This window comes from Podarcis filfolensis, assembly GCF_964270895.1.
Source record: "Podarcis filfolensis genome assembly, chromosome: 7".
Lineage (NCBI taxonomy): Eukaryota > Metazoa > Chordata > Lepidosauria > Squamata > Lacertidae > Podarcis > Podarcis filfolensis.
In genome coordinates this window covers 7,169,354-7,182,260 of record NC_139603.1, presented here as the reverse complement: position 1 = coordinate 7,182,260, position 12,907 = coordinate 7,169,354, and the positions used below count along the sequence as shown (strand labels likewise).

The window sequence follows — 12,907 nt, the reverse complement described above, 5'->3', positions numbered from 1 at the left end:
GCGTCCGCATCAAATCTTACCCCTTTCTAAGTTCTGTTTATTGGTTGTAAATCTAGCAAATAATAACATAATTCAGGATTAAGGGTATAGTGGAGGATGTGTGTGCTGTGTCCCGTTGGTGTGGTGGTGGAGGAGATGCTCTGTGCGGTTGGGGGGGAACCAAAAATGGGGGGTAAAGGAGGGTCAGTTGGGAGGGGAGTGAGAAACGTCCCTTTTTTCATCTGAGGAATCTTGGAGGGTGTGCATTTACTGGTGGAATTTGGTTGGGTTTCTGGGAAGAAACTACCTTTTCAGAAATGGCTGCTTTCTGATCATGCTAACGCCCTCAGAACAGACCTCTTTCTTGTAGGCTTAAATTCGAGGTTTTCTGTAGACACATATAAATGTGTTATATGCTCTCTCCCCTTTGGCACAGACCCAGTGAAGAATGTCAAAAGGAGCAAGTTGGGACATGTAGGCGGCAAAAAAAGAGGTTTACATATTTTTCTGGGACTACCATAATGTTATATTCGTACTCTAACCTTAGAGATAAACTGGGTTCAATGTTTTGCTGTGAATCCATCTCTCTTTCTACTGCCTGCTTGAAATCTTTTTATTATCTTTCCGCGTCCAAACAACAAACCACGATCTGTTCTTTCCAGTCCTGTATATCTTTTTGCCATTTTCAGTGATACATCATCACTAATTTCTGTTTGGTGGAGTGGAACTATGAGAAACGTGATTGAGGATATCGTTTTATAGCGTGATCCTCTATTCAGAAGTAAGTTCCATGGCTGTGAGTAGTCCTTCTAGGCATCTGGAAACAAGATTATAGCTTTACAGTAGGATTATTATTTAAGTCCTTTGTTGGGGCATAGATTAGTTCTCTTTATTTCGCTCTTAGGTACTATATGTCTGCCCGGTTACTAATACTATTTATCTTGGTATTAAATGAGAAGATAAGAGTTCAGAAGCCACATCTGACCAGACTCTGGCTCACACAAAGACTTCATTCCTTTTAACTTTGTCACATGTAGGTTTCCTTTTGATGGACTGTCATTACAACCTACGGTAAGTATCTTCAGGAACCCAAGCATCATCCAATGAGTCAGTCGTTAATCTTCATGGTACTGAGCTGACTCAGCTTCCTTTCATTTTACACGAGTGCGGTAGTGTCCAAACTTTTTTCAAAGAGGGCCAGATTTGATGAAGTGAAGGGCCGTGGGGACCAGAGGGCCAACCAAGTTTGTTGACCTTTTTTTAGGATTGAGGTTGTTGAGGTTTGAGGGTTTTTTAGGAATGAACTGCCACAGGGGCCGGATTAAACCAGCCAGATTAGGCCCCCAAAATGGACTTTGGATATGCCTGGAGGGTCAGTTGTTGCTCTTATTATTAAATTTGTATACCACCCTTCATCCGAACATCATAGTGTGGTTCACAACATAAAAATACAAAATGAAAACACATAACATAATAAGAAGAAAAACAAATAACCCTCCTTCCACAAACAAAGCCATTGATTTTTTTTTTAATCAGCCAAAAGCTCGGGAGAAGAGGAATGTTTTTGCCTGATGCCTAAAGATATGTAATGGAGGAGCCAGGTGAGCCTTCGTGGGGAGAGCATCCCACAAACGGGGAGCCACTGCAGAAAAGGCCCCTTCTTGTGCTGTTGCCCTCCAGACTTCTCATGGAGGAGCCACACCTCTCAGGGGTGGGGAACCTAAGGCCTGGGGGCCGGATGTGACCCAATCGCCTTCTCAGTCTGCCTGGTGGATGGTATGGGAATCAGTGTGTTTTTACATGAGTAGAATGTGTCCTTTTATTTAAAATGCATCTCTGGGTTATTTGTGGGGCATAGGAACGCGTTCATTTCCCCAAAATATAGTCCGGCCCACCACATGGTCTGATGGATGGTGGACTGGCCCACCACTCCATCACATGGAGTAAGTGAAGTTAACTCTTTATCAGACTGCCAGACCCAATGAGCACAGCAACTCTTCTTGGTAGGTCTTGCCCAATGAGGCACTCGCTAAACCTGAAGGCCCCTGCCTTCCCACAGCTGCCTAAGTCTTCTCCTCTCCTGGGTCCTTCCCAAGTAATCTGAGACGACACCGATGCGCCTGCCTTGCTCTTCCCACATGCAGCATACCTGCTCCTTCAGAGGGAGTGTAACCCCACCAATCCGGTCTAGGGACATGCCCACTAACAGTGCCTCAGCCTTATCTAGACTGAGCTTCAGTTTGTTGGTTCCCATCCAGCTAGTTTTTATCAGCCAAGACGGTCCAGTGTCCAGAGACAAGCGTTTGTCCTGACTGATCCATGCACAATGTTCACATCCTGTGCTGTGTGCCCCTAACCTGGCCTGCCCCACCCCTGACACCATAGCTCCCCTTGCCCAGAACCAGTGCAATTGGCCATCACTGCTCTCCCAGGCTCCTCTCCTCCCAGGCACATCTTACGTCCCTTAATTTATACAACAACAAAACCAATTTGAAATCACACAGCTTAAAAGAGTAGTTTTAAATAATTAGGGCAATAATAACAGCCACGGAACCTCCCTACAAAAACCCCTAAATAATACCCCAACCCAAACATCTGTTCAGCTGCTCCAGCTTTTGTAGCTGGAGTCAGTCCAGGTCTTGCCCGCCAGGCCAGGTCTTCCAGGACTCACAGCCAAGCTAAAATATCATGAAAAGTTCTGTCATAAAAGCAGCAGCAGTGTTACACCACTAATTCCTGATTGTAGGTAGGCATTCATGCTAGTATATTAGGGCTTCCATACATCCAGAATTTCGCTGACATTCCTGGGATTTGGCCCTTGTAAACAGCATATAGGTGAAAATTGCTTAAATGTGCACAAAAATCCGGACCTGAAGATGTCAGAAGTGAATATTTTGGCAAATTTACTTGGAAATAGCTCAAAACTTCTTTTTTATGATTAAAAAAAAAGACTCAACAACTTTGGCCCAAAATTTACAAAGCTTGACAACTTTTGTGTCTACCCTATAATATGTAAAAGAACATGGGCTTAGGATTGTATTTATGTTAACTGATAAAATAATATGTTTAATACAAGAAGGAGAAGATTTAAAGATGTTAATGTTTAATTTAAAAGGTATCAAAATTGGGATTTGGAAAACCATTATAAGGATATGCAATGCAATTCAACTAAGGGGAAACGAGGAAGTCGCTTTACAAAGTTAATAACTGTTATTTTCAATAAGGTTATGATTTATGTTTGTTATGTTTTGTTTGTTTTGTGTTTTTGTTTGTCGTTAATATTGTTAAAACTAATAAATTTTTTGCAAAAAATAAATTAAAAAAATATAATATATAAAAGAACAAAGGTGTTTTGAGTCATTTTGGTGCCTGAGACAGAACACCCAAATGACTCTGACCCACTGCCTCTGATGAACATGAAATACTGTCCACCGAGAAGTTCTCCTGCACAATCTTCATGAAATGAACATGAGCTGGTGAAACAGCACTGCTCAGCTATTGCAGAGCTCCTTCTGTTTCAGTGGCGCTTATGTAGGAGAACTTCCTAGCAGATCATCCCTCCTGGCTCAAGTCCTTGTTTCCACCCTTCTACCCATAACAGAATCCCAAATCCCTGTTTGTGGCAGATTCATCTTTGAAAACATGTGTTACAGGATCACTGCAGCAAATAATGAGTCCCAAAGCTCCCCGTGGCTCAGCTCTAAGCCTGTTTTGGACGTCAGTCATCAGATGTGAGGCATGCTGAATAATTTTCACTTTGGTCAAAAACTAAACAAAACCAACAGCAACATTCTTTTTATGTCGAGGAAGGGAAAGGTCAGACATGTGTGTATAAAGATACCAGATAAAAACTTCAGAAATAAGACTTATAAATTTCTTGTTTTGGGCTTGTACAAAGCATTTCAATGCCAGGTACAGTGGTACCTCGGGCTAAGAACTTAATTCATTCTGGAGGTCTGTTCTTAACCTGAAACTGTTCTTAAGCTGAGGTACCACTTTAGCTGATGGGGTCTCCTGCTGCCGCCGCACCGCCAGAACACGATTTCTGTTCTCATCCTGAAGCAAAGTTCTTAACCCGAGGTACTATTTCTGGGTTAGCGGAGTCTGTAACCTGAAGCGTATGTAACCTGAAGCATCTGTAACCTGAAGCGTCTGTAACCTGAAGCGTGTGTAACCCGAGTTACCACTGTACTGAGGAAGAGTTTATTTCACAGTGATTTCTGTGCCTTCCTTCACCAAGAATGGCAACAAAATAAGGCAATATAAAACACAAGAAGCAGAAAGATTAAAATCATTATGAATAAATCACATACTTAGCCACACATTAAACCTCGCTTTGCAGCCCTCACCCAAGACAAAGCTATTGCGAAGTATGGAACTAAGGGTGAGTTTGCACAGTTAAAGACCTACATGGAGGTTGCTTTCCTCATCTGTATCCCATGTGGGTCTTTGAATGTTTGTGCTGAGCTCCATGTGGGGAAAATAAACTGTTGTCTTGAAAGTCTTCTCACAGGCTTTGAGGCTTCCTGTGTGGTTGCTGGTTTGTGTATCAGAAGTGCAGCCCAGTCCCACAGAACTGGAAAGGGTTTTCCCTACCTACAATGGAGAAGGCAGGCCTGGGCGTTTTCCGTGGCGCTCAGCTTGTTTCATTAAATGTATGGTGCTTTGTCAAATGTTCTGCTGATCCCACAGACAGCACCGTAGCACCATGGAAAGTGAGAGAGTTCAAGCAACACAACATGTTTCCAAAACAGAGAAGAGCAGACATGCAGTTTGATTCCTGCCATGTTTACCTGGGTGTAAGTCCTGCCAACTTTAATGATAAATATATATGTGCAAATTTTCCAAACTTGTCCAAGGCTCTTTTGAATGCCCATGAGGCACACCCACTGCAGGCAACCTGGCCAGAAATAAGATGTGGTCTTTCTCCCAATTTCACCAGGTACCCAGGAACAACCTTTGGCTAATTAAACCATCTATTGCCTTTTAAGCTCTCTCTCTCTCTTTGTGCACAGTAGGGGTTTATTTTATTATTTTTGTTTTTATGTTACGTACTTCTGCGTTTTCATGTCATCCTTGAATGAAGGGTGGTGTATAAATTAATAAATAGTAATAATAATGTAGAGCAGCAGAGTGGTCTTTTACCTTTTATTTGGAAATAATTGTTTCATTGGGACGCGGGTGGCGCTGTGGGTTAAACCACAGAGCCTAGGACTTGCCGATCAGAAGGTCAGCGGTCTGAATCCCCGCGATGGGGTGAGTTCCCATTGCTCGGTCCCAGCTCCTGCCAATCTAGCAGTTCAAAAGCACGTCAAAGTGCAAGTAGATAAATAGGTACCGCTCCGGCAGGAAGGTAAACGGCGTTTCCGTGCGCTGTTCTGGTTCGCCAGAAGCGGCTTAGTCATGCTGGCCACATGGCCCGGAAGCTGTATGTCAGCTCCCTCAGCCAGTAAAGCAAGATGAGCGCCGCAACCCCAGAGTCGGCCACGACTGGATCTAATGGTTAGGGGCCCCTTTACCTTTACTTGTTTCATTTAGAAATGGTGGAGTCCCATACATTTTATAGCGTCTTAGGGTGTAAAAACAGGGCATCGGAATGTGACCATTGCTAACAATAAAGGTTCTGTTACATTCCCCAAACCCTCCTCCCCTTCGGTCGGTGGTCCTCTGGGGTGCGGTAGGGGGGCCAACACACAGCCGGGATCTACGGAAGTTTCTTTGGACATGGTTCCTACTGAGTGCGACGGGATTTAAATTTAGGATTACTACTTGGATCCAACCACGCGGATGCCAGGAAGGACCAGTGAAAGAGCATAGTCTAATCCAAACAGAAATAGGAGTGCAATGGCTTTATCAAGATCCAGGTGAAAGACTTCTGGGGAAAGATTTATAATGAATTGAAAAGAATGTTGAAATATACATTTATAAAGAAACCAGAGGCCTTTCTTCTTGGAATAACAGGTTTGGAATTGCCCAAGAAAGATGTGAATTTATTTTTGTATGCCACAACTGAGGCTCGTATTTTGTTAGCTAAAAAGTGGAAAACCCAAGAATTACGAACAACAGAAGAATGGCAGATGAAGATGATGGATTTTTTGGAGCTAGCCGATCTAACCGGAAGAGTCCGCGACCAGAAGAAGGAGGAACACCACGAAGAATGGAAGAAATTTAATGATTATTTAGCTAAATTTGTTAAGCTAAACTAACTGAAAACAGCTTGCAGATACTTAATTGGCTTAGGATTTTATTTAAGTGATGAATTAATATGTTTAATTTCATAATATGAAGATTTAAGTATGTTAAAGTTAAATTTTATAAGAACTGTGATTTGGAAAACCGTTAAAAGGACATGCAATGAAATGCAACCAAGGGGAAGCGAGGAAGTCACTTATTAACAATGTTAATAAGTGTAATTTTCAATAAGGCTATGGTTTATGTTTGCTTGTCTTATGTGTTTGTTTGTTTATAATGTTGTGAAAACCAATAAAAAAATTTTGGGGAAAAAAATATAAAACGAGCGGGCTGGATTTCGGCTTCCACACAAGCCCCTTCCCCCGCTCCAAGTGAAAGGAGAAAAGTGAAAGCGGGGGAGAGAAAGGGGAGTCGATGTCCGAAGCAGCAAGGAACCCCCCTGGAAGGCGATTCTGAAGTTCTCCAGCCGGGCGCAGGAGCGGATGATCCGCGACAGCGTTGCTGCTGCTGCTGCTGCCCCTCGACGGCTCTCCGCCCGCGCGTCCGCGACAAGCAGCCGTCGGCTTTTCCGCCTCCCGGCCGGGCTTCCTCGGCGCGCTGCCCTCCCTGCCCGTCGGGGCGGAGCCGGTCCCGACTGGGCGTCGCCGTCGGGCGAGCCTATAAAGGGCCCGTCGGGTGGCGCTGCGCTCCGGGCGGCAGTTTGGGCGCGAGCGCGCGGAGATGCGGCGCGCCAGCCGAGACTACGCCAAGTACTTGCGCGGCGCCGAGGAGCCGGAGGGCGCCCCGCCGCTGCCTTCCCTGCCCGCGCCCCCTCCGCCGCCCAGCGCGCAGCCCTCCGCCGCGCCCGCCTCGCGATCGCTGCTGGCCGCGCTGGCGCTGCTGGGCCTCGGCCAGGTGGTCTGCAGCATCGCCCTCTTCCTCTACTTCCGAGCGCAGGTAAGCGGGGATCCCCGGCGAGGGATGCGCGCGGGCGCACCGACGGCGCGCGGCTCCCGGTGCGCTGGGCCGTCGCGGCTGGGGGGCTTGAGCGCAGGTCCCAGGGGAAGGTTGACCATCAGGTCAGTGGCTTGTTGTTGTTTAGTCGTGTCCGCCTCTTCGTGACCCCATGGACCAGAGCACGCCAGGCGCTCCTGCCATAGCTGTCAATATTTCCCCCTTTTTAAGGGAAATTCCTTTATTCCGAATAGGATTCCTCGCAAGAAAAGGGATAAATCGACAGCTATGACTCCCGTCTTCCACTGCCTCCCGCAGTTTGGTCAAACTCATTCTGGTAGCTTCAAGAACACTGTCCCACCATCTCGTCCTCTGTCGTCCCCTTCTCCTTGTGCCCTCCATCTTTCCCAACATCAGGGTCTTTTCCAGGGAGTCTTCTCTTCTCATGAGGTGGCCAAAGTATTGGAGCCTCAGCTTCAGGATCTGCCCTTCCAGTGAGCACTCAGGGCTGATTTCCTTAAGAATGGATACGTTTGATCTTCTTGCAGTCCATGGGACTCTCAAGGGTCTCCTCCAGCACCATAATTCAAAAGCATCAATTCTTTGGCAATCAGCCTTCTTTATGGTCCAGCTCTCACTTCCATACATCACTACTGGGAAAACCATAGCTTTTACTATACAGACCTTTGTTGGCAAGGTGATGTCTCTGCTTTTTAAGATGCTGTCTAGGTTTGTCATTGCTTTTCTCCCAAAAAACAGATGAGGTCAATGGCTAGCTTGGGCCAAAAGGGGGTGATGTGCTGTTGGGTTTGTGTGTGTGCTTATAAACCCTCTGAAAAGCACATGTAGCTTTTTATTTTTAACAAGATGTTCAAATTCACTGCTTGTTGAGTAGCGCCTGTTTAACTGGAACGAGGATGAGGCAATGTTACTCCGTGGTTGTAGCTGCCGTCGAACTTGAAGGTGGCAAGTTCAAGCTTAATATTTCATAGAATTGTAGAATTGGAAAGAACCTGATCTAGTCCAGTCCCCAGCAATGCAGAAATTAAAGCTGTCCCATAAGGGGATCAAACCTGCAGCCTTAGGGTTATCAGCACTGGGCTCTAACCAACGGAGCTTAAAAAGATGCACCCAACCCACAAACTTCACAGCTTTCCGTTAAGTCGGGAAAAGGCAGAGGGAAGAAGGAGCTGCTACTGAGAGCTTAAGGGTGCCCGTGCATGGAACTTCAGCTTTGATTTTTGCTGATCAGTTTGGTAACTCATGATTAGAAACTTGAAGGGGATCATGGCTGCCATACAGTTGGAAGCGAGTTGCTTAGATGTTTTGGAAACTGGAAAGACAGAGATGTAAATGTCTCATGGAAAAATAATAACCTGGTGATTGCTGGTGAACCTTAGCTTTGAAACCGTGTGGCTGTCAACTCAAGCTCAAGGTAGCAATCCACTTTAATATAATTGTGATTGGTTACTGTGGGGCTGGGATTGTGCCCAGACATGGATCTAGTAACTTTCTTAATGCAGAGAGAAAGCCGGCTGAAACTGATTCTTATTGCATTCACTTTGGGAAAGAGCTGGATTTTTATGACTGGTATCTGTTAAAAAATTTTTTATCTCTTAATCCTGGGAAAAGAATAGATGCTGCTGAATAGATTCAAGAAGAGGGGTTCCAGAAATGCCTTATTTCATCTCTGAAAGAGAGAACCTCATACCACAGAAATCTAGAAAATAAAGAGGGGTTTGTTGTGGACAGCACAAATATATCTGCATTGCCGGGGTAGAGGAGGCAGCTTGTAGCGTCGACTTTCTGGTGGTTTATGCTGTGGTGCTGAAAAGATTTTTCTTTCTTTCTTGGAAATTACCCTGTGCATTGGTTGAGTTCGCTTTTTTTGTTGTTTTGGCTTAGCGTTCTGAAATTTCTCAAAGGAAGTTAGAGGCTGATGTTTGCTCTTATCTCCCCAGAGGTAGAAGCAAATTCTGGTTTTGGGTTTCTCTTTTCTTCCTGACGAACGAAACATTTCTTAGTAGTGCAAGGCAGTAATGCTGCGCTGTAGAAACGTTTGTACAAGTGTTATGGAATAAATGCAAGGGAGATTTCCCCCTTGGGATATTAAACAGCTTGCCTTACAACAAGACAAAAAGCATAAATATTGGGATTCCACCCAGGTGGCTCCTTTTAAGCTTCAAATAACCACCCCAATCCAGGATGCGACCATTCTGCTGAAGCTCAGTAGTCTGGATCTGGTCAGTCCTGGCTATTTCAAGGAAAGCGCCTTGAGCTTCATGATGGAAGGAGCTCAAGAGGGGTGTACATGGCTCTTCTCCCCATTCCACCCTCACAACAACCCGGTGAGGTAGGTTAGGCTTAGGGATGGTGGCTGGCCCTAGATTGCCCAGTGAGCTTCATGGCTGAATGGGGACTCGAACCCTGCTTTCCCAGGCCCTAGTCTAACACTTTAACCATTATGCTCTTGTATATCTTGGGTATTCATCTGTTAGCTCATGTAAATCACTTCACTGAAACTTGCGGTCTTCACAGATGCGTCAGTATCTTAAATGAAAGGTCCGTCCCCTGCTCAGTATTGGATTTCTGAGGATGATAATGTTGACTGTCTGTGCAACTGCATACAACAGACCAATGAGATGTATTAAGGAAGTAACCTGATGCCCCATCCGACTCAGTGGGGTTTACTTTTGAGTAAGGCTTCCCTTTATCTGCCATGCTTCGGATTGGGCTGCAAGTATTTCTTCATCCGCTACAGCTTCCATTCACAAAACCCCTTTTAAGCCGCCAAGTGTGCAATTCCACCAGTGTCAGCTGTGCCATATACATTGCATCTAGATTAACTGGCAGCCGCAAACCCAGGGAGTCAACATCTGGGTCCTGGAAAGGCAGTTCAGTTGGGTAAGACAGCCTTGTGAATGCGGAATTGTCAAGTAGGTAATATTTTCTCATTGCCAAAAAGCATTTGATAACTTAAAGTTGGAGTCTTCTCCTTTGGGCTTTCACTTAGTGCCTCGGAACACATGCAAACTGAACACCTAGTGTCACTGCGTTGCTGTAGCCCATGTGGTGCCGGCTGATCATTTTGGATGATGGCATTTCTAACTCCAGGCTGGCCAAAGCTGATGGCAGCTTTTGTCCAAAATATCTGCAGGGCATCATGTGGGCTTCCTCTTCTGCAGCCCGTTGGTTTTAATCTGCAACTCTGCACATCGGGATGCGGGTGGCACTGTGGGTTAAACCACAGCGCCTAGGACTTGCCGATCAGAAGGTTGGCGGTTTGAATCCCCGCGACGGGGTGAGCTCCCATTGCTCGGTCCCTGCTCCTGCTAACCTAGCAGTTCGAAAGCATGTCAAAGTGCAAGTAGATAAATAGGTACCACTCTGGCGGGAAGGTAAATGGCGTTTCCATGCGCTGCTCTGGTTCTCCAGAAGTTCCCCACCCCACATGCAAGGCTTGGGATGCTTGCCCTGATTCTCTAAGTGCCCTGGGTACCAGTGTTTGGGGAAGGATGAGGTTCCGAGGTTCATATCTGATTAATTTTTTAAAAAAACGTATTTCTGAGGTGTGACTCTCTATTCACCGGGACAATAAAATTGCACATTTGGGTTTGACTCTGGTTCAGTTCACTGGTACTTTTTAAAAACTCTGACCTTAAGCACTAACCTTAAAAAACGGTTTGTTTACTGGTGCATCGGAACAATTTCAGATGGGTTGATATAAGCCTGAATGAGCTACGTAAAGATGAGCCACCAGACGTGAGTTGTGGCCTGGGCCCTGTTTGCAGAGCCTTCTCTGTCTGGGCAGTTCCTGGCAGCTAGCCAAAGCAGACCGCCAGCCGAGTGCCTGGTGGGCTCAGCAGGTCAAAAGTTGTGCAAACTTGGCTTAATCACAAAGGTCTTGCCATTGGAATGCAAAGTTCATACAGCGAACAATATTGTAACTTGGAGAAATGCTATCTGCGTTCTGTAATTTTATAGCTCTGTCATATTTGTCCACTAGAGCACAGAATGAATTTCTTTCTACATGATAGAAAAAGAAGTTGAGCTCAAATCACGTTTTTATTCGTTTTGGCTCTCCCAGCATCAAATAACAGCCAGTGTAGTCCAACAAGCAGGCAACAAACCATTTATTCTAGTCTGTAGCACAGCCACATACAGAACACCATGTGCTGCTAGGGTTGCCCCATCTAATAAAAATAGGGAACCGAAAAAGGAAGAGAGTGGCTGGTGGGAGAGACCTTTGTGCACCTTGTTCTGCAGATAAGCAAGAGTCTGAGTCTTTTAAGTTGCCCCCCTAAGCATAATTTAACTTCTGGAAGCAAAAGATGACCAACCAGCTTAGATGGGTTTACAGAAGAATTAGAATCACCTGTGGTAGATTCATGCTCCATTAATGTCAACCGTATTTGAATGAAATATCCATGTTAAATGTATAAACAACAAGACAAAGAAAGAGAGAGAAATTACTCATGTTAAGAGGCAAATGATGATGATGATTTTATTTTATTACTCACTTTTCACCCTAAGGTCCTGGAGTGGGTTGCAACCACTTAAAAGACAACATCAAAAACAGCTAAAAAATTTCATAGCAGTAATATACACTTTGGATGTTCATACTTGGAAGAAGTTGAATATGGAACATTTAACTGCAAACACTGATCGCTTTTACCAGACCTCCAGGGGAATGTTAGCACTGGGTTTAACTGGGGTAGAGTCCACAGGCAGCCGTTGGAAATCGTGTGCTAGAATGGAAAGACCCTGGCCTGACCTGGCAAGGCAGTTCTTAGGCTTTTATTTTCACTTTGTCTGAGATGAGGCACACTGATAAAATATCTAGGTCAGGCGTCCGGAAACTCAGCCCTCCAGCTGTTTTCGGACTACAGTTCCCATCATCCCTGACCACTGGTCCTGTTAGCTAGGAATGATGGGAGTTGTAGTCCCAAAACAGCTGGAGGGCCGAGTTTGGGGATACCTGATCTAGGTAGAGACCTGAGTCCTACCCTTACCACATCTCTCTTGGTTCTTGGAAATTTGCATACTAATTCAAATTCACGGTCTGAACTAGCCAGACATTTACTCAGTTCTTCATTTGGAGTAAAATTCTTTAGAAATTTCAGATTGGTCCACAGAGTCGTTAGATTTTAGATTTTAACGATCTCTGTCCTCATCTGAGAGAGGCAGTATGTACAGGAGATGTGAGAACCAATACTCCAAATACACTGTCCTTGTCCTCCTGCAAGGATGGAAATTTGTCATGCTCTTAAACATTCATTTTTAGGTCCAAGCTGAAGGACTAGTGTCAAGGACTAGGGGCAGAGGGGATGAGACCGATGATAAGATTCCTGTGTTCAAGGGTCATCCAATGTGTCACTTAAGAATGGAAGGAAAGAAGGGAGTTGTTTTGGCACAGAGATGCTACCCATCAGTTTCTGTGCATATTTCAGTGTTTGTGCAGTTTAATGCTTCCTTCCATGTTAAATCCGACTTGCTGGAGTATCCGTGATTCTTGTATCTTTGTCCTTAGAGTCTGGTCCTCAAAAGTATACTGCATCTGAATTTATAAAGCATTTTGCTAACAGCTGCCTATCATTGTGACTTGTGCTGTATCATGTATGCTCCAGAAATCTAGAGAGCAACACAAGCTTGAAAACTCAAGGAGTTTCAGAAAGCAACTGTAGTGTAGCAGGGATGGGGGGTTGCTCTTAAGAGCAAATGCAAGGCTACATGTGAACAGCACCCCTTGACTTGCAGCCAAGATAATCTCCCTTCTGCCTTTAGCAGCACTTAGATCAGGGGC

General features: G+C 45.1%; 2 protein-coding genes across 4 annotated transcripts in view; both read left to right on the top strand.

Moving 5' to 3' along the window:
• The window catches only part of DGKH (diacylglycerol kinase eta), a 764,231-nt gene that overhangs the window by 188,045 nt on the left and 563,279 nt on the right, over positions 1 to 12,907 (top strand). The gene's annotated exons all lie outside the window — the stretch shown is intronic.
• Positions 6,863 to 12,907, top strand: part of TNFSF11 (TNF superfamily member 11) — a 31,476-nt gene continuing 25,431 nt past the window's right edge. Inside the window, exon 1 of the mRNA XM_083624790.1 lies at positions 6,863 to 7,107. Coding sequence (XP_083480916.1) covers positions 6,892 to 7,107 — 216 coding nt within the window. The 5' untranslated portion in view covers positions 6,863 to 6,891. The remainder of the gene's footprint in view (positions 7,108 to 12,907) is intronic.